This window comes from Colobus angolensis, unplaced genomic scaffold (assembly GCF_000951035.1).
Source record: "Colobus angolensis palliatus isolate OR3802 unplaced genomic scaffold, Cang.pa_1.0 Scaffold91, whole genome shotgun sequence".
NCBI classification, from domain to species: Eukaryota; Metazoa; Chordata; class Mammalia; order Primates; family Cercopithecidae; genus Colobus; species Colobus angolensis.
This window is the reverse complement of record NW_012123043.1, coordinates 3,813,314-3,834,235: the sequence shown is the minus strand read 5'-3', so window position 1 is coordinate 3,834,235 and position 20,922 is coordinate 3,813,314. Positions and strand designations below refer to the sequence as shown.

Below are 20,922 nucleotides of genomic sequence, written 5' to 3'. Positions count from 1 at the left end.
CTGCCTGAGCTTGCTCACCAAAGCAGCCATTCTGACTTCCACAATGAGCTAACATTGCCATTTATAGAGCCTTCCTCTTTGTGCCAGATGCTGTTCTAGGTGCTTTGCACATGTAAACTCATTATATCCCCACAACCACCTTGAAAATTTGGTAATATTGATCCCATTTTATGGGCATGGAAACCGAGACTTCCGAAAGGATTCCAAAGACTTCCAAAGACCCAAAGGCGGTGTCCTAAAGGAAACCACCCAAATTCACATAACTAGGAAGGGAAGAACCAGGATTCCTGCCCTGGTCACTCTAGCTCCAAAGCCCCTGACCTTTGCATCACACCACAGGCCTCCTGTCCCTGCTCCCTGCCAACTAGGTTTAATTTAATTCTATATAATTCAGTTTAGCAAACACTTCCTGAGCACTCACCAAGCGGAGGTCACTCTGCCAGGTGGCAAGGATATAAAGAGGAATAAGGCATAAGCATAGGAGAGAGGAACACAAACTCAATGGCCTCCAGATAAGTGCCCACCTCAGTTCACAGGGCCTTCGAGGGGCTTGATTCCACCTGGACCCAGCCTATATGCTAATCCAGCCACCAACCTCAAGTTTGGGCCATACTGATACCCCTCCCACCCACCCCTAAGGAATCCCAACATATCAAAGCTGAAGGGGATCTTATAATCCAACCAAATCATTTTACAGATAAGTGAAGTAAGGGAAGCTGAGGCCCAGAGAAGGGAGGTATCTTTTCCAGGCTAGCACAACTGCTTAGGGGCAGGGGCAGGGCCAGGGCCAAAGCCCTGGTGTCCTCACTCCAGGTCTGGTGCCCTGAATTCAGATGAGGCCTCTTTCCTTCACAGCTGGCAAGAAGTTCACACCTGCCCCATAGCAGCCCTCCACCCCTGCATCCTGGCCTTGCACACTTTGCCCCATTTTGCCAGGCCCAGCACCAGCAATGGGGTAGGGGGACCAGGCTAAGGACGCTGTTGTGCACACTCTTCACAGGCCCAGCACACCAACCCCTCTCCAACCCTCGATTTCTCCTTCTCAGGTGTGTGTGTAGGGGTAGAGACGTTGCCGCACAGAAAGTCCTCTGTAGCAAAGACGTGGATCCCTAAATAACATTTCCAGATTTTGAATGAGGACAAAGCCCTTCAATCTCATATCGTTTTTGTTGCTGTTACTAGCTTACAGTGCATAAAGCGCTTTCTCTCTAAAACAGCAAGATGAAACAAGCTGAGTTTTAAGACACAAGGAAGGGAGAAGCACTGCAGTGGGAATTCTCAGGCCACACAAAGGCAAGACCCTTCCCCAGGAGTTTGGAAGGCTGACGTTCCCTTTTCTGATTTGGTCGGGTTTGAGAAATGCCCGCCTCTCCCTTGCGCAAGAGTCTCCACGCCCAGGTGAAGGCGGGTCTTGCTGCCATGGCGACAGCGAGGTTGGGCTAAGGAGCGTCTCTGGCAGCCAATAGAAGCTAGGAGAGGGCGGGGCCCGCTGGGTTTTTTGCGGCTGCGGCGGGCTTGGAGGTTCGTGGACGCGGCATTGGGGGAGGGGACGGGGGTCGCGGGGGTACTGGGGGTCCCAGTCTGGCCTAAAACCTCTGGGCGTGGTGGGCACCAGCCTTCGCCGTCGGAGCAGGGGTCCCAGACTCGCACCCAAAAGTTCCCGTCGGGCCCTAGCGGGGAGGAGCTGCGGAGCGGGCAGAGGCGGAGATGGCGGAGGGCAGTGGGACGTGATGCGCGGGTCAGAGCCGAGCCTTGAGAAGGAACTGGAGGCCCCTGGCAGCGGTGTCCTCTCGAGGCCCTCTCTGCCGGGCCCACCAGGTGGCCGGCGGAGAGCCGGAGAGTTGTGCGGGATGGAAAGCAGGGTTTGGCGACCGAGTTTAGCAGGCCTTGGAATCCTGGAGCCCAGCCCCCAACCCCATTCCCACTTCTTTGCAGGATGGTTAAGGGCCTAGCGTGCTGGCTGTGGCGTGGTCACCTTCCTTTTCTCCGACTCCTTATCTCTTTTTCCAGGTGTCCGGCTTTGCTGGCCCAGCAAGCTTGATAAGCATGAAGCTCTTATCTTTGGTAGCTGTGGTCGGGTGTTTGCTGGTGCCCCCAGCTGAAGCCAACAAGGTGAGGGAGGTGAGCCTGCAGCACATCTGGTCACGACCGCCGACCACCGTGCACGGCCACCCTGTCTACAGGGCTGACTCAGAGGTAGCTAGTTGCTCCTTAAGCCTGCCTCTCACTCACCTATGGACCATACTTTTTTTAGTGGTCTTCCTTCAGGTTCAAGGCTGCTGGCCTCTCTAAGGATAGTGCGGGGGAAGAGGGTGGGGCACAGAGCACTGACTCACTCTGAATCAGACAGATCAGTGGTGGACTTCCAGCAAGGAAGTGTGGAGAAGTTATCTAAGTTCTCCGTACCTTCCTTTGCTTTGGACCAGAAGTATTTTTCGTTTCAGATATTTTTGGATTTGGGAGTATTTGCACATACAAAGTGAGGTATCTTGGGGAGGGGACCCAAGTCTAAACCTGAAGTTCGTTTATGTTTCATATATGCTGTATACACATAGCCTGAGGGTAATTTTATACAATATTTTCAATAATTTTGTGCATAAAACAAAGTTTATCTACACTGAACCATCAGAAAGCAAAGGTGTCACTATCTCAGGCACCCATGTGGATAGTCTGGTTGGTTGGCATCACCACGGTTCCTGACAATGAATTTATATGCTACCGATAAATATTTTCTTACAAATAAATTCTTAACAGTAAAAAATATGATGTACTATTAATACAGTGAAAATAAATGATGTGTTCAGGGTAACTAAGCACAGTAGCATCACCAGAATACCTGTATCAGCTGCTAGACACAGCAGCATCAGGCTTTCTGTCTCCTGCTGTGATGCTGTGTTTTGATTAAAGGTTACTGTGCACAGTATTTTTTTTTAGGTGAGAAGTAGTATTTGAAGCCGTAGAGGGACCAGAAAGTGGGTTCTCTAGAGATGAGAAGGCATTCTGCCAGATGGCTTTTAAAAATGTTTTTGCCAGTCACCTGATTCATTAACAAGCTTTTGTCTTAGAAGTCGTTTTGATTTTATAGACTGACACGATTTCTTGTTCTGTTATGAATGCACTCTGCTGTAGTATTTCAAGAAGCCCATGACACATTTTTACCATGTCTATAGGTGCTTTTCTGCAGTGTTAACATCATCTTTGTGGTCATGTCTGTGCTTAACAAGTTTGAGATTGGGAGCATTTCGAATTTTTGTTTTAGGGGTGCTAGTACTGCCACCTGTAGTAGCAGTTGTATCTATTACTCTGCTTAGGGAGAATCAAATTACATAACAATGTAAAAATGCCCTGTCAGTGTAAAGTCCTATACAGTTTGAAGTTTCCATTATTAAGGGTGACCCACCTAAGTTCTAGGACTCCTGAGATAACTTCCATTCTTTAAGGCTACATTCCTATGGAGCTGTTTGGGTAGATCTATGGAACTAAAGATCATCCAGGCTTTGAAGTAAGGTTAAGGCCAGGGGTTTGCTTCCATTCTGTCCTCAGAATTCCTAATTAATAAAGACATTTATGGTGGTATCTCTTACTCATTCCAGAAGGGAAGAACTTTCAAAGGGGTTGCCTGAGTATGCCCACAGAAATGACCCACTTTTTCTTGTTTACCCTTGCCCTTTATGTTTCCCCAATCATACCAAAGAAGTTGGAGATGGAATGTGGGGAAGAGGCTGGCTGCCAAGTCCACTGGACAGAGGTGTACACACAAGTGTGGGGTCCGGGGTAAAGGACTGCCACTTTGCTACACATACACATACACACACACCCACCCATTTCCCCCCTTCCCTCTCCCCTGATTCCTCTAAGTACCTACTTTGGGACTCGCAGGCCTAGACAACTTTCTGTGAGTCTCATTTGCCACCTGGACATTTTCTGTCTTTAGGACTCTGTGCTGTAGCTTGCCTCCTACAGTGGCAGTCCTTGCTGGACTTGAACTTGGGGATGGAGAAAGCTCAAGAGCATAGATACGGTTCACGTAACAGGATGGGGAACAGAAAGTTGACAACCTTGCTAGAACCTGAACCCAGGCAGGGTCTCTGCATACTTGACATGTGCTTTCTCTTCTAGAGTTCTGAAGACATCCGGTGCAAATGCATCTGTCCACCTTATAGAAACATCAGTGGGCACATTTACAACCAGAATGTGTCCCAGAAGGACTGGTAAGGCATTACACACAGGCCTCTGGCTGCTATACCCGGCTGAAGTTATGGGTGTTTACTGGAGTTCTTGGACCCTGGAGGATAAGCATGCTCTCCCATTCCTATGGAGAGCCTTTCAGAGGAGTAATTATTCATGTCACAGAACCAGTTTCATAGTTGTCAATTGTCTGGAAACAGGACCCAGGTGTCTTGAAGTCCAGCTGGGTGGTCCCTGGCCAGGAGGAGCGGATTTTGTTGTTTTGCTTTGAATATTGGTCTTTAGTGATGCATACAGAATGGTGGTAGAGAAGTTGGGAGAGGTAGGTATTCTGACCACATACTGTAGGATACCTAATGCTTTCGCAAAGTTGTGTTACATGTGATATTCTGTGCCAGGCTCATAGCATCCTTGTAAGGTAAGTGGGATGGATTTTGCACCCATTTTATAATAGCAGAGACAGAGGCCCAAAGAGATAATTTAGAGTCTTGAATTCATCTGTGGGTACCTCACTTTTAAAAACAGAAGAATAACCCAGAATTCATTCAGAGAAAGGAGACTAGTGCGGTGAAGGGAAGTTTCAACACATTGTCCTGGAAGGAATGGCTTAAGGAAGCAAGGAGAGCCTAAAGAGGAGAGGACTTGGGGACACACGATGATTGATTAAGACCTGACATGTTATGGGAAGTGGGACCTGTGGGAGCAGGTACTGGTGGGGATCAGTTATGTTCAGTGGGGTTTCTTGGTGTAGAGTTGGGGCCAAGGGATAAAGGCTTCAGGGAAACCGACTTAAGCATGAGTTGAGGGAACATTTCTAATCTAGACAGTTTTGGGAGTCAGGAATCGCCATCCTTGAAGGGCCCCGAGCACAGATGAGCTGAGGTCACTATAGAAGAAATCAGCATCAGATGAGGGGTCCGGGTCAGTGCTGCTTCTCCTGCTTTCTCAAAGCAGATGAGCTTTGAGAAAATACAGACTCCCAGTACCACCCCCCCACCGATTTTGATTGTTCAAATACGGAGTGAGGGTGGGGGGAAGCAGTAACCTTTCTTTCCTTTGGTGCTTAGGACGCAGTTGATCCAGAGCAACACTCGAGAATTTTGAAGCTAGTTGGATTTCCAACTCTGAGACTGTCTGTGGTTTTCTGAGAGGCAGTCTAGTTAGATAGACAGACTCTGTGTTCAACCTTCCTGACTTCAAATTTAGCCTAGCAGATTGTTAATTGTGTGACAGATTACTTAGTCTCCACTGCACTTCGATTTCCTTACTGTAAATAGTGGCAGTATTTTGAGTGTTAAGTATGTGTTTGTGTGTGTGTTGTGCCTGTGTGTGCACAGGTAACTATAGCACTTAGAACAATACTTGGCACATAGTAAGTGCTTATATAAACGTTAGCTGATATTAATGTCTTTAACATTAATGATATTAATGTTAGCTGATACCGTGCCTTACTGGTGGCCACATAGATAGTCATGGTCAAACTTACACCACAGACTGAGAAAATGGGCTCCTCCTGAAGCACTAGCCTTCTACTTAGGAGGAGTCCAAGTAGCCCCCTTGTATCTTGTGGTTATACTTCAAACAGCATCAGTAAAAACTTTGATGGGCTGTCTTAGCCCTTCACCAGATAACAAGGCTATATCCCACACTCCTTGTGCAGGCAGACACTTGCAAATTTAGGAACACTCTCTCTGTCCTGGAGCCATAGATGGCCTGAAAACCTAAGGTTGGATGCCTGCAGAGGATGGAGTCCTGTCTAGACCTCTCAGGCTATAGTTTATCTCCTTCTTCCCCTTAGAAGTCAGAATTAAGGGGCTGCTTTACATCAGGAACCTCAGGGCAGCTCCATTAAGGGTGGTGGGTGAGGCTGGAGGAAAGACTCCAAGATTCTAGGACCCAGTGACACTGACCTTGACTGGGAGTCATCATGTGCTTGCCTGGAGCCTCTTAAGGGTAGGGTGGGGCCTTGACATTGATCTGAGTACCTCAGCACTAGGGCTACAGGAGGCCAGTTTGAGTGGGTCTTCTGGTCTCTGCCACGTTTTCACTTTGCTGTCACGTTGGTCCACTGCTAAAGAACACTTGCACCCTTCCCCTTGGTTGTGCAGAGTAAAGCCAGAATCATCTGAGATGCGGTCCTCAGGTTTAATGGCCAAGCCATGTATGTTCCTATGTTTACTGGTATCCTGCCATCTAGTGTTGAGAGTTTATAACCATATGTGCCAAAAAGGCAGAAACCCCAATTTTGCCCCATTGGTGGGTCTGACAAGGAGATGTGTTATTAGAGACACTCCCAGAGCAGGAAGGCACTTAATAAGTTGGCTAGTTTCTTGCCTTTCAGACCTGTTAAAATAGAACTTCTCTGCAAACAAAATTAATTTTGGAAACAAAATCTATAAAACGTAAAGTCGGAATTGCTCTGGCTGAGAGGGAAGTGTCCCTCAGCCCCTCCCTGACTACCACCCCACCGTACAGTGGTTCCTATGGGTCCCAAAAGAGTACAGTTTGGAAGACACTGACCAAGTTCAGTCTCCATTTGTAAATGAGAAAACCGAGGCCTGGAGAAGTTAAATAAATTGCCCACTATCACGGGAGAGTTGGAGACAGCAGAATTATTTCAGCTCCTTATTGCTGTTTCCCTGGGTAGCAGGATCCCACAGTGAAGAACTCAGGTCGCCCTTCCAAACTGCCCCTGACACCTTGGCCTTGTGAGAAATCCATAAATCCCACTGCAGTACTGGTATGACTTAGACCCAAGACCCAGTGTAGCTCACCTAAGGGAGGAAACTGGGAATATGGAGATGTATAAGACATAACCCTGTGCTCAAGGAATGCACATCTCCTGGGGAGACTGCACAAATAAAGATTGGATTCCAGTGCAGTGCATTGGCGGGGGTTGGGAGGAGCTGGCTGTTGGGCACAGGCAGCTGAGCTGAGAGTTAAAAGATGAGACGAGGTGGCAAAGCCATGCCCTCCTGGTGAGAGTGTGAGTGTGGCTCATTCAGAGAGCAGCCTGGCAGATCCATGTGACTGGAGGATGGGAAAGTGGGTGAGGGAGGCGTAGCAGGAGATGGAACTGTAGTGACTTGGGTTGGGACCCCTGGCAGAGCAATTGAGTTAGCACTGGCCCTAGGGGCTCTGTGGAGGCACTGACCCGGCCTAAGCTGGGGAATGACATGACCAGAGTTGCATTCTGGAAGACTACTCGGCTGCCGTGGGAAGGTAGTACATGTTAGAAAGGCCAAACTAGAGGCGGGAGGGTAGTGCGGAGGCTGGCGCAGTTGTCCAAGGAAGATAGGATGAGGGCCTGAGCTAAGACACAGCAGTGGGAAATAATAAAGGAGATGAATTCGAGGAATTTTTAGGGAAGTAAAATCACTGGCCTTTGGTGGATTCATAGATGAGAGGAAGGCAGTGTCAAAGATGATTTCCAGGGTTTGACCCGGACAGTGAAGTGGATGGTAGAGGTGTTCTCTGCCATTGCGAATGGGGAGCCAGTTTGCAGGAGTAGGGAGTAGGGGGCAAAGGGTGTGCAGGGGCGGGTGTAGAGTTCATGGTCTCTATGGGACATGCAAATAGTGACTCCTGTAGCTTATAGAGGAGAGTGGCCCTGCTGGAGATTCTGATCTAAGATCCGTCAGCTTCTGAGTTGAATCTTTGGGACAGATGAGCACATGCAGGGAAAACATAGTATGAGATGAGGAAGGCGGCTGGGGGTAGAACTCTGGGAACGTTGATGGTTTTGGTGCCAACACTGTAGGCAGTTTGGAGAACTGCTTTTGATGTGCAAGGGGCATGGGCTATGAGGCTTTGGGTTGGGAAGGGATTCTGCCAGTCTAATCCTTTATAAGCCCTCAGTCCTCTCTGGGGGTACCCTTCACCTTTGCCCAGTCCCTACCTCTCAGCTCCCCTGGCTGCCTGCTTCCCTGGTCTTGAGGCTTTAAGACCTGGTGGCCCTGCCTCGACAGCCCTGTCTGTCTCTGTTGCAGCAACTGCCTGCATGTGGTGGAGCCCATGCCGGTGCCTGGCCATGACGTGGAGGCCTACTGCCTGCTGTGTGAGTGCAGGTACGAGGAGCGCAGCACCACCACCATCAAGGTAATGCCAGGGTCTCAGGAAGCCAGTGGGATTCCCACACTCCATTCCCCAATCGCAGGCTGGCCTACACCCACAGTTTTTCACTTTATTCTGGAACATTCCAACGGCTATGAGACTGGCTTCTAGGCTGACCTAGTACAGACACCGGGACCCACATCCCACACTTTCCTGGAGCCAGCTCCCTTCTCTGCTCTCTTTCCAGTGGTTCCCATTACAGTGAGAGGGGAGAGCCCTGGGAGAGCTGCTGGAGACTCCCTTTTCCCTGCATTCTTTCCAGATTTTTTCCTTCCTCTCTCTTCTTCTGTTCATCCAGTAAATATCTTTTCGGTGCCTGCTATATTCTGGGCAAATGCTGCCAATGGGGAGGTTGGCCTGCCCTCCTGGAGCTTAGTCTAATTAAGCTTCCAAAGTGACTAAGCTCCTGTAAAAAGCGTCAGAGCTGTGAACTAGGGCTGGGTATTGGGTGCTGGAAGAACATCAGATTGGTCCTTTTGTGTTTTCCTGAACCTTGTTCTTATTGATTATTTGGGTGAATTCAGGAAAGAGATGATAGACACAGTCACCACCACAGACGTCACGAGGTCTCTGTTCATTCCTCTGCACCAGGCAGAACTTCCTATGTCTTCTGGAGGCTGTGAAGCCGCCCTAGCAGAGACCCCATGACCCCCAGCCTCCCAGTGCAGCTTCCTAGTCCAGGTTCTAATAATCCTGGACCAGGCACCTGGCACACACAGTGCTCACTGATTACATAGTCATTTCTCTCTCTTTTTTTTTGTTTTTTAGAGACTAGGTCTGACTCTGTTGCCTATGCTGTAGTCCAGTGGCATGATCACAGCTCACTGCAGCTCTGACCTCCCAGGCCCATGCAACCCTCCCACCTCAGCCTTCTGATTAGCTAGGACCACAGGTGTACATCTCCACACCCAGCTAATTTTAAAAATTTTTTGTAGAGACAGGGTCTCACTATCTTGCCCAGGCTGGTCTCAAACTTCTGGCCTCGAGCAATGCTCCAGTCTTGGCTTCCCGAAGTGCTGGGATTGTAGGTGTAAGCCACCATGCCCGGCCTAATGTAGCCCTTTCTGTTCCAGTTTGTAGCTTTTTTCTGCTTATCCTTTGAAGAGTCTATAGATAGCATTGGAAAATAATTCTCGTATTTAAAGGCACTGCCGGGTCCTCCATCAGGTTTCTCCTTTTGAGGCACATTTTGGGGGGTGGTGGTCTTCACTGCTGTCCTTCCTGCTTGTTCCAGGGAGCCCTGTGCTGTAGCTCCTCTGTGTTCTCACCACTCAGGGACAAAGCAGCTGTCTGTCCTCCACCGCTTCCAGTCAGTGCCCTGTGCAGACTCAACTCCTTTCATCCTCCCACCTGAGGCAGCCCCTCCTGCAACTGTCTTTCTCCTTCTCTGAACTTGCTCCAGTGGGCCTCACCCTCCAGGGACCAGACGCCTGAGACCTGAAATTCAGAGCCAGATGTCGCCGCTGCTCCCTGTTTGGCCGGGAGGGAACTTCCTGGCATGGGGACCTCATCAGATACAACTTCCTAATCCCTCCTATTTCCCCCAGTCCTCCTGCCTAGGAGGCACCCCTCAGCTTCAGCCTATTGAAGACCCAGCCTCTGTTCTCCTTCTGCCTTCTTGGGGTACCGGTGAAGTCTGATTATTTGACCTGTTTAAACAGGTGTGAACACGGTGCCCCAATCAGGTGGGACATTGGTCCAGTGGAACTTGGCTATTGACTGAGCTGGGCGCCCAGCTTGAAAGTCCTGAGGTTCTTTTTTTCACTCTTGTTCACAGTCTAGGCAGGGCAGGGCTGAGATCAGAAGCCAGCAATGGCCAGGCACTGTGGAATTAGGAAAGGCATTTGAGAGGGAGTCAGCAAGTCTGGGTTCGAGTCACACCTCTACCATCTGGTAGCCTTGGGATCCTGGGTGACCTAGCCCAGCAGTTCTCAGATGATTGCAGCCCCACAGAGGGCATTTAGAAGCAGATGAAGGTGCTTTTCTGGTCCCAATAACCGAGGTGTGTTACCAACACCGTTACAGGGATGTCCCACCCAAAATCCTAGAGCACCCACATTGAGAAACATTGAATTTGCCTCATTAAATCTATCTTTTCTGTAAAAACAAAATGACTCCAGCTTGTGAAGCACTGTGTATGTAAGAGATTCATGGAGTTGTTGTTCTAGCCCTGGCTTTCCCCTCCTTGCAGAGGGGCTGGTGGGAGGGCAGGCGTGACCTCCACCTGCAGTGCACGCCTTACCAGCCGGAGCCACTCTGCGCAGGGGCGTGCTGTGAGTGGGTCAGCGTGCCCCACCCGTCCTGCTCTCCACAGGAGCAATGAGCCCACCAGCCCAGGTTTATTCTTCCTGGTCTCAGCTTTCCAGCCTCTCCACAGCCTGTTCTTCCTTGCTCTTAGTTTCTGATGGCTTCACCCTTCATCATGGACTCTTCTACAGCCAGGGAGGCCCTATGTTCCCACCTCTACGCCGCGAGCCTCTCAGGGCATCAGGCTCCAGACTTCTTACTCTATCATCTGCCTGCTGCCCTGATGCCTGCTGTGCAGATTCCCTCAAGTTAGGACACAGTGCTTCCTCTGTGGAGTAGGCCCTCCCTTTCCTTTCGGGGCGTGCTTTCCCTCTGAGCCCACGTTGCCTCCAAGTCCTTTCTTAGCGCACCACTCGAGGAGTCACTGCCAGCCAGGCACAGATGGCCCGAGACTAGAAACGGATTTCTAGCCCTGGCCCCAGATGCTGATTCACGGGCACACTGGTCTCTTCCTCAGGTCATCATTGTCATCTACCTGTCTGTGGTGGGTGCCCTCTTGCTCTACATGGCCTTCCTGATGCTGGTGGACCCTCTGATCCGAAAGCCAGATGCATACACCGAGCAACTGCACAATGAGGAGGAGAATGAGGTAAGAGGGCTTTGAGTGCCCAGGCCCTGGGCCCCTGCATGTGTGTCCCCAGGGCAAAACCCAGAGGAGCGCCACCTAAGTCTAGGGCCCACCTCCCCCACATGCTTCAAGTTGCTTTTCTGGTCAATGTCCTACACACCACCCAGACTCAGCAGGGACCTGCCCTTTGCCCTTCCAGATGAAGCAGGACACCAGGCATCAGGCAGGCTCCATGCACAAGCCGGGGGAGCCATGTCATCCTGCTGCACTGTGCTTCCCGGCAGACGGGGTGCAGCCAACCAGGGCCAGTCACACATAGATACACATAATATTCCCCGCGTGTTCAGACATGGGTGACAAGCTGCTGGCGGACTGGAAGGCGGCAAGTTAATTTGTTTGTCAAGTGATTCCACAAACATCTGTTGAACACTTGCTCAATGCAAACCAGAGCTCCAGGGTCTGGAGGGAAATGTAGGATTTCCAGAGCAGAAGAGGAATGAGGTAGACAGTGGTGCCGGGCGGGGGACGTTGCCACGTACGTGTGAGGAAGTTTGAGCGTTGCAAGCATAGGGTAGGGGTGTTTGCACAGTGGCAGAGAGAGCTGGCCAGTAGATTAAGGCCACATTATTAAAGGCCCTAAATGTCAAGCTAAGTGAGCTTGGCTTTATCTGATATGGAAAGTGGGGAACCACTGACCCCAGACAGCCTGCAAGGCCTCCAGGAGCTCATGCAATGGTGGGGAGCTGACGGGGCTTGGACCAGGCCCAGCGCAGTTAACAATTGCTCTCATTGTCTTCCCATTAATCCTCATACTAAAAAGTTGTGGACGCCATGGCGAGGAAACCCGGGGGGACAGGAGGGCTCAGGTGAAGGACTCGGTGGGAGTGAGACGTGGTGCACCTCCATGTTGAGCAGAGTTGTGATGAGCCCCGCACTCCCCAGGTGGTCTAGGGGAATCTAGGGGAATCTTGCCCGAGTGAGCCCTGTGTGCCTCGGGCTCCCCACTTACGCGCTCATGTACCAGCTAGCTGGGCGCATGAGACAGCAGAGCGGGCTGCTTAGAGGCGTGGAGCCAAGGCAGACGGGGTTGGCTGCTGCTTCCACCTTCCACTCTGAGCTCTGTCCCCAGGGCCTTGCTGCTGGAAGATACTCCTGTTTATTGACTGATGGAGGGATGCCCTGAGTGACCTCATGTATATGCATAAGGAATATCTAGTGGGGAAGCGCCTCAGCTAGGCCTCGGAGAATTAGTTGAAGAAACTGAGAGTTATTTAGCTTAAAGGAAAAAAGACAACTAAAGGAGACGCATGATAGCTGCCTTTAGAAGTTTGCAGGAGACAGCTTAGCCTCACCTAGGGACAGAGAGATTTAACACAGTATAAGGAGGAAGCTAGGAGTCTTCCTGTAGACAGCATGGTCTAACTATGGGGTAGGTGGGCTGGGCTCCCTTGCAAGACCATGAGCCAGTTCCTCACCAAAAAGAGGACCCAGGGGCTCAAGTCTAAGTGTGAAGCTGCCTGGGTGATGTGGGTCTGGGCCAGCATGAAGAGTGAAGAGAAGGGCAGCTCAGGGAGGGAGCCTGCCTGCTCTCGAGGGCTGTGTTGCCCCACCCTGCGCACATGCCTGGACTGCTCCGTTTGCCTCCAGCTTCCTGCTGACATGAGTTTGGCCGAAGGTGGAGCAGAGGGGATGAACCTCGCCCCATTGGAGCTGGGGCCTGGGAGGTGGTGGCACTGGCAGTTGGGTGGTCTGTGTTCAAGAGGAAACCTCGTGTGCCTACCTGGTTATTAATGTAGAGTAATAGCAGCTCTGATAGGGGAGGAGCATCGCTAATAAACACTCAGCGATTAGGGGTAATGTGGTAATTGCAGTCCTGGCTGGGGTAGTAATTGAGAGATGCAGCCCAATGATTTCCGTGGAATGCACGGCTCTGGGGCATGGCCTTGTTGTGTCTCCTGCTATCCTAGCCAGGGAGCCGGAGGGAGGGCAGCTTACCGTCCCTGGGTATGAACCCAGGTCTCTCTTACCCCCAGGAGACCTGGGGTGCTCCTCATCTGAAGGCTGTTTGTATGAGCCTTGGGAGGAAGAAGGGGTTAGATTTGCTAACCTGTAGCAGGACTGCCTGAGAGGACAGTAGGCTGTGACAGGCTGCAGCACATAGAAGCTGGCGAGCCATGCTCCCTGCTGTAGGGGAGATTCCGGCCCTGGGATGGACAGAATGACATGCCCTCACCTCTCACCCAAGGTTCTAAAAGGTCATAAAAGGTTGTGTTTAATCTCTTTGATACCCTAACCTAGGGTGCAGCCAACTCTGGCTGGTTTTGGCCTGGGGTGGGTAGATCTCATTGGGTGCCCTTGGCTGGGTAAGGAAGTGCCGTCGGTCCCATTCTTTGGCATCACCTCTCCATCCCCTCACCTCCTGTGATTCTGTGTGGTCTGGAGGTCACAGATGTCTGTGGTTCAGCAACCCTGCTTTTCTGAGTGTATTCAGAAAACCTGCAGGTGGCACAGTGTTGAGATGTGCACAGACCTTATGTCTGCCCGCGGGGATTTAAGCCCCAAGATGGCCAAATGCAGGTGAACCAGCAGGAAACATAAAGGCTGGCGGTAAAATCTGGCTTCATGAGATGGATGGTCAGCTGAAGAAGCCAGATGCCTTGGGAGGCCCCTCTTTACTAGACAAGGGGTCGGAAAGTTACCCTTCCCTTTGTGTTAGTCTGGGAAGGAAGGCTTCCTGGCAGAGGGGAATTTTCAGTGCCAGCTCAGGGTGGATGGGAGAGTGACCACTGAACTGCAGGGAGGATGAACAAGGCACTGGGGCTAGACAGAACCCAAGGAACTTGCCTTTACAGAGACCGGGGCCCTAGTCCTGGATGACAAGGGATAATCTACTGCCCCTGTCAGTGCACAGAGGAAAAGGATGTGGGGAAACATGGGGCTGGGGGGCAGGCACTCAGAGGAGCGGCAGCAGTACCTAGGCTGTAGCCATGTCTCTGGGTTTCACCCCAAGAGGAACAAAGTCAGGACATGGCCTCTTGGGGTTCCTTGAAAGCTCGCCTAGGCCTGTACAACTCGGTGACTTTAGAAGGAAAAGTCTTCCTAGGCTCCAGGAACTTTCAGGCCCTATGCCCCAGGAGTTTGGGACCCAGTTAGGGGTGAGATCTGGAAGTCAGGGCATTTTTTAAGGTTAGGGACCCCTTGGCTCCCTCTTCCCAATTCCTGTGGCCAGGAGCTCTCCTGCCCTGGAGGTAAAGAACTGGAAGAGGAAGGGGAGGCCTCCCCCTCAGCCTCAGCCCTGTTCATGGAGGGAGATGAAAGCCTGTCATGTTCCCTTTGAAAGCGCTGGCAGAGCCTCAGTGGGCCCTGATTGCTGGGCGCTGCCTCCCCTGGGATTCCAGCAGCATTAGGTGTAATCCCTGGGCTCAGACGTCCTTTGAAAGGAGGAAGCAAGCATGTTTGCTGGGGCAGAAACGGCAAACAGAGCTGTTTTAGATGTGCAGGTTGGGCCCTCTTTGAAGAGACACACATGGTTTCTCTGAGGCTGGGGATGTCGCTGCTCACAGCATGGGCCCAAGCTCTGAAGAGGTCTTCAAAGTGCTCACCCTCCTGGGGCAGTGGGTAGAGTTCTGGGCCCCGTTTGGGAGAGAGTGTACAGGGAAATCAAGGAAAGGCGATGATGATGATGGGAACTGGAAATGCAGGCACCGGGGAGAAGACTTGGGCCCCTGGGGAGCAGTCTCCCCTCCTGTCTGCACATGGGTGGCAGCTGTGTGCTGAGGACCCCAGCCCTGGGGAGCTGACAGTGAAACACGGAACAGACACACTGATGAGGGCAGTCCAGACAGCCTCCTCCCCTGAGGGCAGAATAGAAAGGTGTGCACTTCAACAGATGCTTCTAGAGCCTCCAGTGGGGCAGCACAGCATTGTGGTTAATCACAGTCGTGGGAGGGGCTGAGCCCTGCCATTTACTATCCGTGGTGCTAACCTCCTGATTTAGTTTTCTAAATCTGGAATAGACATAATCATTTTTACCTCAGCATAACTGTTGTGAACGTGTGCATGGAAGCTTTACAAGTATTTGCTCATCCTTAAGAATGTGCTATTTCAATCAGGTGTTAACACTTAAGTAGCGTCATGATTGCTGGAGGGAAGCCTGAGGGGCAGAGTGCACAAGGGCCTGAGTGAGGCGATCACCGCAGGTGGAGAGAGGATGCATGGACCAGTGTAGCCAGAGGCTCGGGGGTAAGCGGGGAGGTGAGGCTGGGAGTGTCCTTGAATGTCATGCTCAGCAGGGTTTTACTTGTGAGCAGCTGGGTCCCAGCTGGGGTTTTTGAGCAGGGAAACAGCATGAGTTGGTGTATCGTAGGAAGGTGGCTCTGGCCGCAGCATGCAGGGGTCAGGGAGAGCCTCGCCGCAGAGATGCAGTGGGACGCAGCAACAGCAGCAAGGATTTGGGTCAAACATGGAAAACTCAGGCTGTATAGTCCTCTTGCTAAAGGGCTTTGCACTAGGGCCATGCTTTGCTGAGTGGCTGGTAAGTGACGAGACCGCCTGGTCACATTCCTGTGTCTGGGATTGGGGAGGAGGGAGGAGGAGCAGCCAGAAAGGGGAGAGCCGCCTGAGGTGGGGTTCTCACTGTCCCTGTGTTCTCGTCATCAGACTTGGGCCAAGTCCAGTGCCAGCTCAGTACCAGTGCTTCTGGACAGACTGAAGAGGGTTTCATCTGGGACAGCCTGAAGGGCTCAGGGCTAGTTTGATCAACTCGGGCTTATCGACACAGCTACTTGGGTCCTCCCAGTGCTGGAGAGGAGGGCCTCGCTTGATGTCCTGTGCATTGGTTCCTTTAGAGGTGTTTTGTTCTTGCTCTAGCTGTGGGGAAAGATACCAACCTGTCTCTTTGGTTGTCCATGCTGGCTCCCTCTTAGGAGAAACCAGCTAAAGAAGGATCCAGCTGGGTCCTGGGATAAGAGATATACATACATAGGTTCAAATTCTGACTTGGCCACTAAACAGCCATGCAGCCTTGGGCAGCAAGATGATTCACCTTTCAGAGCCTCAGTTTCTGCAGCTACGATATGGGATGGTTTTACCCATTTGCCAGTGTTGTAAGCCTGGGAATAATCTGTGTAAAGTGCCTAGCAGAGCGCCTGGCACGTAGTGGCACTTTTCACAGTCACACTGGTCTGGTCCCCCTGGGACCTCCTGCGAACCCATCCATGTCCAAGCTCTTTCCCCTGATTGGGAGGGGCTCCACCCGCCTCCCCTCCTAACTGCCCTTCTGTTCCCAAGTTAACCGGAGACCCAGACTCAGGGGGAGAGGGGAGGAATTGGTGGTATTTCTCCCACTGCTACCCACCATACTTGCTGCAGAGCAAGCAAGGATGAGGCCTCACTCTGGGCTGTCTCTGAAACAGATGTGGAGTCTTTAATACCTTTTAATCAGACTATTAGCGATGGAAACACAGCCTCTCAGTGGCAGCTTTCCCCCACTTAGGAGCTGTTTGTTAAGACTTTACATGAAGGGAAAACAAATGATACTGTGGTAATGTGGTGAATTTCAGCATGTTCCCTTAATGCTCTGCTCTGGGCTCTCCCTGGCTTCCCCTTCTCAAGATGCTCCCCTGAGATGCAGAGCAGTGGAAGGAGAGCAGGGCTAAAACTGCCCCACCCTTCCAAGCCTAGCACCCCACCCCACACACACTGGAGCCCTGTCATGAGGAAGACGGTCCCAGAAGGGATGAGAGTGGGAATGGAAAGAAGAAGAGAAGGCAATCCAGCCCCCAGAGTCAGAATGACCAAGTCCTGGTGGGCCCGTAGCTTCCCAGATGCGTCTTTAGTGTCCACCTCATGTAGACGGCCACACAGAGGCAGGATTGGGTGGGGGCTTGGTCTTAGCACTGTGGCCAGCTCAGTCAGCACCGTGAACAGGGAAGGCGTGGAACTGGAAGGAGGGGCAGCAGCATAGCAGTTCTCACAGGCTTTCTCCTGGCAGCAGGCTGCCAGCCTTACTGCCTGCGGGCTTCCAGAGCTAGGCTTTGATATCAGTCATCGCTCCTAGGGAAGAAAGAAACCAAAGGTTTCTTGAGCCCTAGCTCTGTGACAGCCAGGATGGTAAGTGCTTTATATGTGTGTTATTTAACTTTGCCATACCCATCTACTAATCTTAAACCAGTTATTTCAAACAAGCCATTAGGTCATGAAATGAATTTTGTGAGTCATGACCAGGATTTTTTATAAAATAAAATGGAACAGAGCAAAGAATATCAGAATGCATTACACTAAGTATTGTTTTATGAAACTTCCTTTTCACTGTGTGTGTGGCGGGGGGGTGGTGGTGGTAATATTCGGTAACTATAATTCCTAAAGACTGTAGAGCAGAAAAAAGTCTCAGTGACTACATTTATTATATTAAATTGAAGGTTGGAGAAGTAAAGTAACTTGTTCAGGGACACACTGCCTCAGAAGTGACTGAGGCCATGGCTCCTTCCCAGCCCCCGCTGTGGACCTGTAGTTCTACCTGGGACACGGGCCTAGGGGAGTCTGAGGCTAGAAGGGGCAGGTGGTCCCCAGCCCAGGAACAGAACCCAGGGGTCCTAATTCCAAGCTCAGTGTGCCCCCTGCCTGACATGGCCACACCTGCCTTTCAGGTGTTGCCTGAGCCTCACCTAGCCTGGCACAGGAAGCCTTCCTCAGGACCTGGACAGGAGGCTCCCAGAAGGCAGTGTCCATCTCTAATGCAGCTTAGAGATGAGCGCTCACCAGATGAAGTCCTCAGAGCTCCAAGGGGATGATGATGAATCCTCTCCCAGCCTCCTCACTGGCAGCTCATTCTCTGTCCACCCTACCCTCACCTCACCACCCCCCTTCGCCCCAGCCTAGCAGCTGCATGGTGACAGAAGCCGTGCCAGCTTGGGGCATTAGAAGCAAAGTTGCATTTACTGGGCGGCTCTGGGCTTAGAGAAGTGCACTAATCCCTTAAGAGATGTGTGGCAGGAGATGAGAGGCAGGGAAAGCTAGGGAGGAAATCCCCACGGGGGTGCAGGCCTGGCCCTCAGCTCTAATTCTCTCCAAAGATCAGGTTCAGGTCCTGCAGGAAATGCAGAGGCTCCGGAGCTTCAGAGGCAGAGAAGTGGTAATTAGGGGAGGATGCTTTTGACGGCAGCAACAGTTCTGAAAGCAAAGGGGAAGGGGATCAGCAGAGGCAGATAGGGAGGAAGCGGAGCTGTCCTCGGCTATCAAAGGAGGGAATGGGCCAGAGTGGGCTCTGCAAAGGAAATGCTGGGGCGGCTCTGAATTTCCATCCCTGCCAGACTCCCTGAGTGATGTCACATCCCTCTTTCCCAGGGAAACTAAGATCCCGTGGATCTGGATCTGTGCAGACTCCTCAGTAGGCACCTTCTCCCATCTGGAGCAGACTGCTGCCATCTCAGGGTAGCCAGACCCTAGCCCCTGGGCCTTCCTCCCATTCCCTGGGCAATGGCAGGGAGGGCAAGGGAATTCTCTAGCCTAGTACTAGCCCTGGGGGCACCTCAGTACATTCCTGAAACAATGAATGTCATCAAATCCTCTGCCTAAGTGAGGTCTTGAAGCCTATGCTTAGCATCCTTCTTGAGAGTTAGAAATAGTGGAATGGAGCATGATGAGGGGTGAGTTCAGGCTGGGAACCTCACTTGAGCTATCTGTGTGGCAGTAACTGGGGCCCCAGCAGAGCCTACTCTTCCTGGAGTGCTTCCTTTCCCAGGCCCCAGGGAGGGGCAGGGACCCCATCCTGCAGATGCTACAGACACTAAGGCCTCCAGCAGACCTGGCACACTGTTGAGCTCTGCAGATGACAAGGCAAGGTCCTCAGCCCACAGCACTTGTGGAGGCCCAGCCTCCCAGTCTGGGGAAGGTCAGGCTTTGGGGTTGCCCATGGGTCATTCTTTCCATGTCAGACTTTCAGGACCCGAGACCCTTCTGGCTTGCCGTGCCAGATCTTCTCTTTTTTTCTTCCCACTACAGGATGCTCGCTCTATGGCAGCAGCTGCTGCATCCCTCGGGGGACCCCGAGCAAACACAGTCCTGGAGCGCGTGGAAGGTGCCCAGCAGCGGTGGAAGCTGCAGGTGCAGGAGCAGCGGAAGACAGTCTTCGATCGGCACAAGATGCTCAGCTAGATGGGCTCCTATGGTTGGGTCAAGGCCTCAACACCATGGCTGCCAGCTTCCAGGCTGGACAAAGCGGGGGGCTACTTCTCCCTTCCCTCGGTGCCAGTCTTCCCTTTAAGAGCCCGTGGCATTTTTCCTCCTCCTCCCTAACTTTAGAAATGTTGTACTTGACTATTTTGATTAGGGAAGAGGGATACGGTCTCCGATCTCTGTTGTCTTCTTGGGTCTTTGGGGTTGAAGGGAGGGGAAAGGCAGGCCCGAAGGGAGTGCAGACATTTGAGGCGGCCTCAGGAGTAGATGCAGTCTGTCTCTCCTGGCTCCACTCTTGCCACCTTCCAGCTCCGAGTCTTGGGAATGTTGTTACCCTTGGAAGATAAAGCTGGGTCTTCAGGAACTCAGTGTCTGGGAGGAAAGCATGGCCCAGCATTCAGCATGTGCTCCTTTCTGCAGTGGTTCTTATCACCACCTCCCTCTCAGCCCCAGCTCCAGCCCTGAGGACAGCTCTGATGGGAGAGCTGGGTCCCCTGAGCCCACTGTAGTCTTCAGGACACACCTGGAAGCTGGTGTTCCCTGTCCCCTGTGCACTTCTCCCATTGGGGCATGGAGTGCCCATGCATACTCTGCTGCCGGTCCCCTCACCCACACTTGAGGGGGCTGGGCAGTCCCTCCTCTCCCCAGTGTCCACAGTCGCTGAGCCAGATGGTTGGTTGGAACACGAGACTCAAGAGGCTGACCGTGGATCTGAACACCACAGCCCCTGTCCTTGGGTCGCCTCTTGTCCCTGAACTTCGTTGTACCGGTGCATGGGGAGAAAATTTTGTCCTTCTCTTGTCTTAGACTTGTGTGTAAATCAAGAAGCCATCATTAAATTGTTCTATTTCTCTCACTTGCTGGATTTTAAGAGATTTAGGGAACTAGGAATTTTTCACAAGTGACCTGGTAAATGTATCCCAGAGGGGACAGAGAGCATTGCGCTTGCTAGGTCCAGACAGGCAGAGCCTTGGGAAGTCCAGGTGGCTGTGGCAGAGCCAACCACAGTGCACTCAGGCCAAGGCCACGGCTTGCTGGAAGTCCTCCTCACCTGATGAGGAAAGAGGTGGGTAGGCTGGGGCAAGGAGCATGATGAACCAGCCCTTGGGAGTTATCCTGAGATTTTACTTGCTTCATGTTTGTGGGCTCTTCCTCTGAAACTGAACAGTGCCTGATTCATCCTAATGTCCGACAGACACAGTAAATAGTGCTCCCTGCAAAACCCCTAAGTATCCCCAAATGAAAACCAATAGGTATCAGGAGAGGGGTGGGTGGGGGCAACCAGAAAATGAGCTGCCCCGTAGAAGGAAGTGCCAGCAGCTTCAACAGGGACATCCAGAGGAGCCTGGCACTGCGCCAGCTCCAGTCTGGATGTGTGGTGCAGGGCACATCCAAGACCCAGGCAAGGCATCCAGAGGGACCGAGCTGATCTGGTGTCCCCAGGGTTGTCCAAATAAACATGGATTAAGAACCTTTGAGAGACCCAGGTGAGAGAGGACCAAGTGCATTGTGGGGTCCTGAGCAAGTCCACTTGGGAAGTTTGTGGTAGGGCTAGCAAAAGATAGATGTGC

At 51.8% G+C, this 20,922-nt stretch overlaps 1 protein-coding gene across 8 annotated transcripts in view; it reads left to right on the top strand.

The window, feature by feature from the left end:
* Positions 1-20,207, top strand: part of TMEM9 (transmembrane protein 9) — a 35,559-nt gene extending 15,352 nt beyond the window's left edge. Inside the window, exons 1-6 of one of the 8 annotated variants that reach the window (XM_011931720.1) lie at positions 1,411-1,521; positions 2,011-2,112; positions 4,120-4,211; positions 8,178-8,286; positions 11,066-11,197; positions 19,178-20,207. In XM_011931720.1, the coding sequence (XP_011787110.1) occupies positions 2,047-2,112; positions 4,120-4,211; positions 8,178-8,286; positions 11,066-11,197; positions 19,178-19,330 (552 nt within the window). In that variant the 5' untranslated portion in view covers positions 1,411-1,521; positions 2,011-2,046 and the 3' untranslated portion in view covers positions 19,331-20,207. Of the gene's footprint in view, positions 1-1,410; positions 1,819-2,010; positions 2,197-4,119; positions 4,212-8,177; positions 8,287-11,065; positions 11,198-19,177 lie in introns of those variants that run through there. The other 7 variants (XM_011931719.1, XM_011931717.1, XM_011931723.1 and 4 more) reach the window with 7 other exon arrangements.
* Positions 20,208-20,922: the final 715 nt, after the last annotated feature.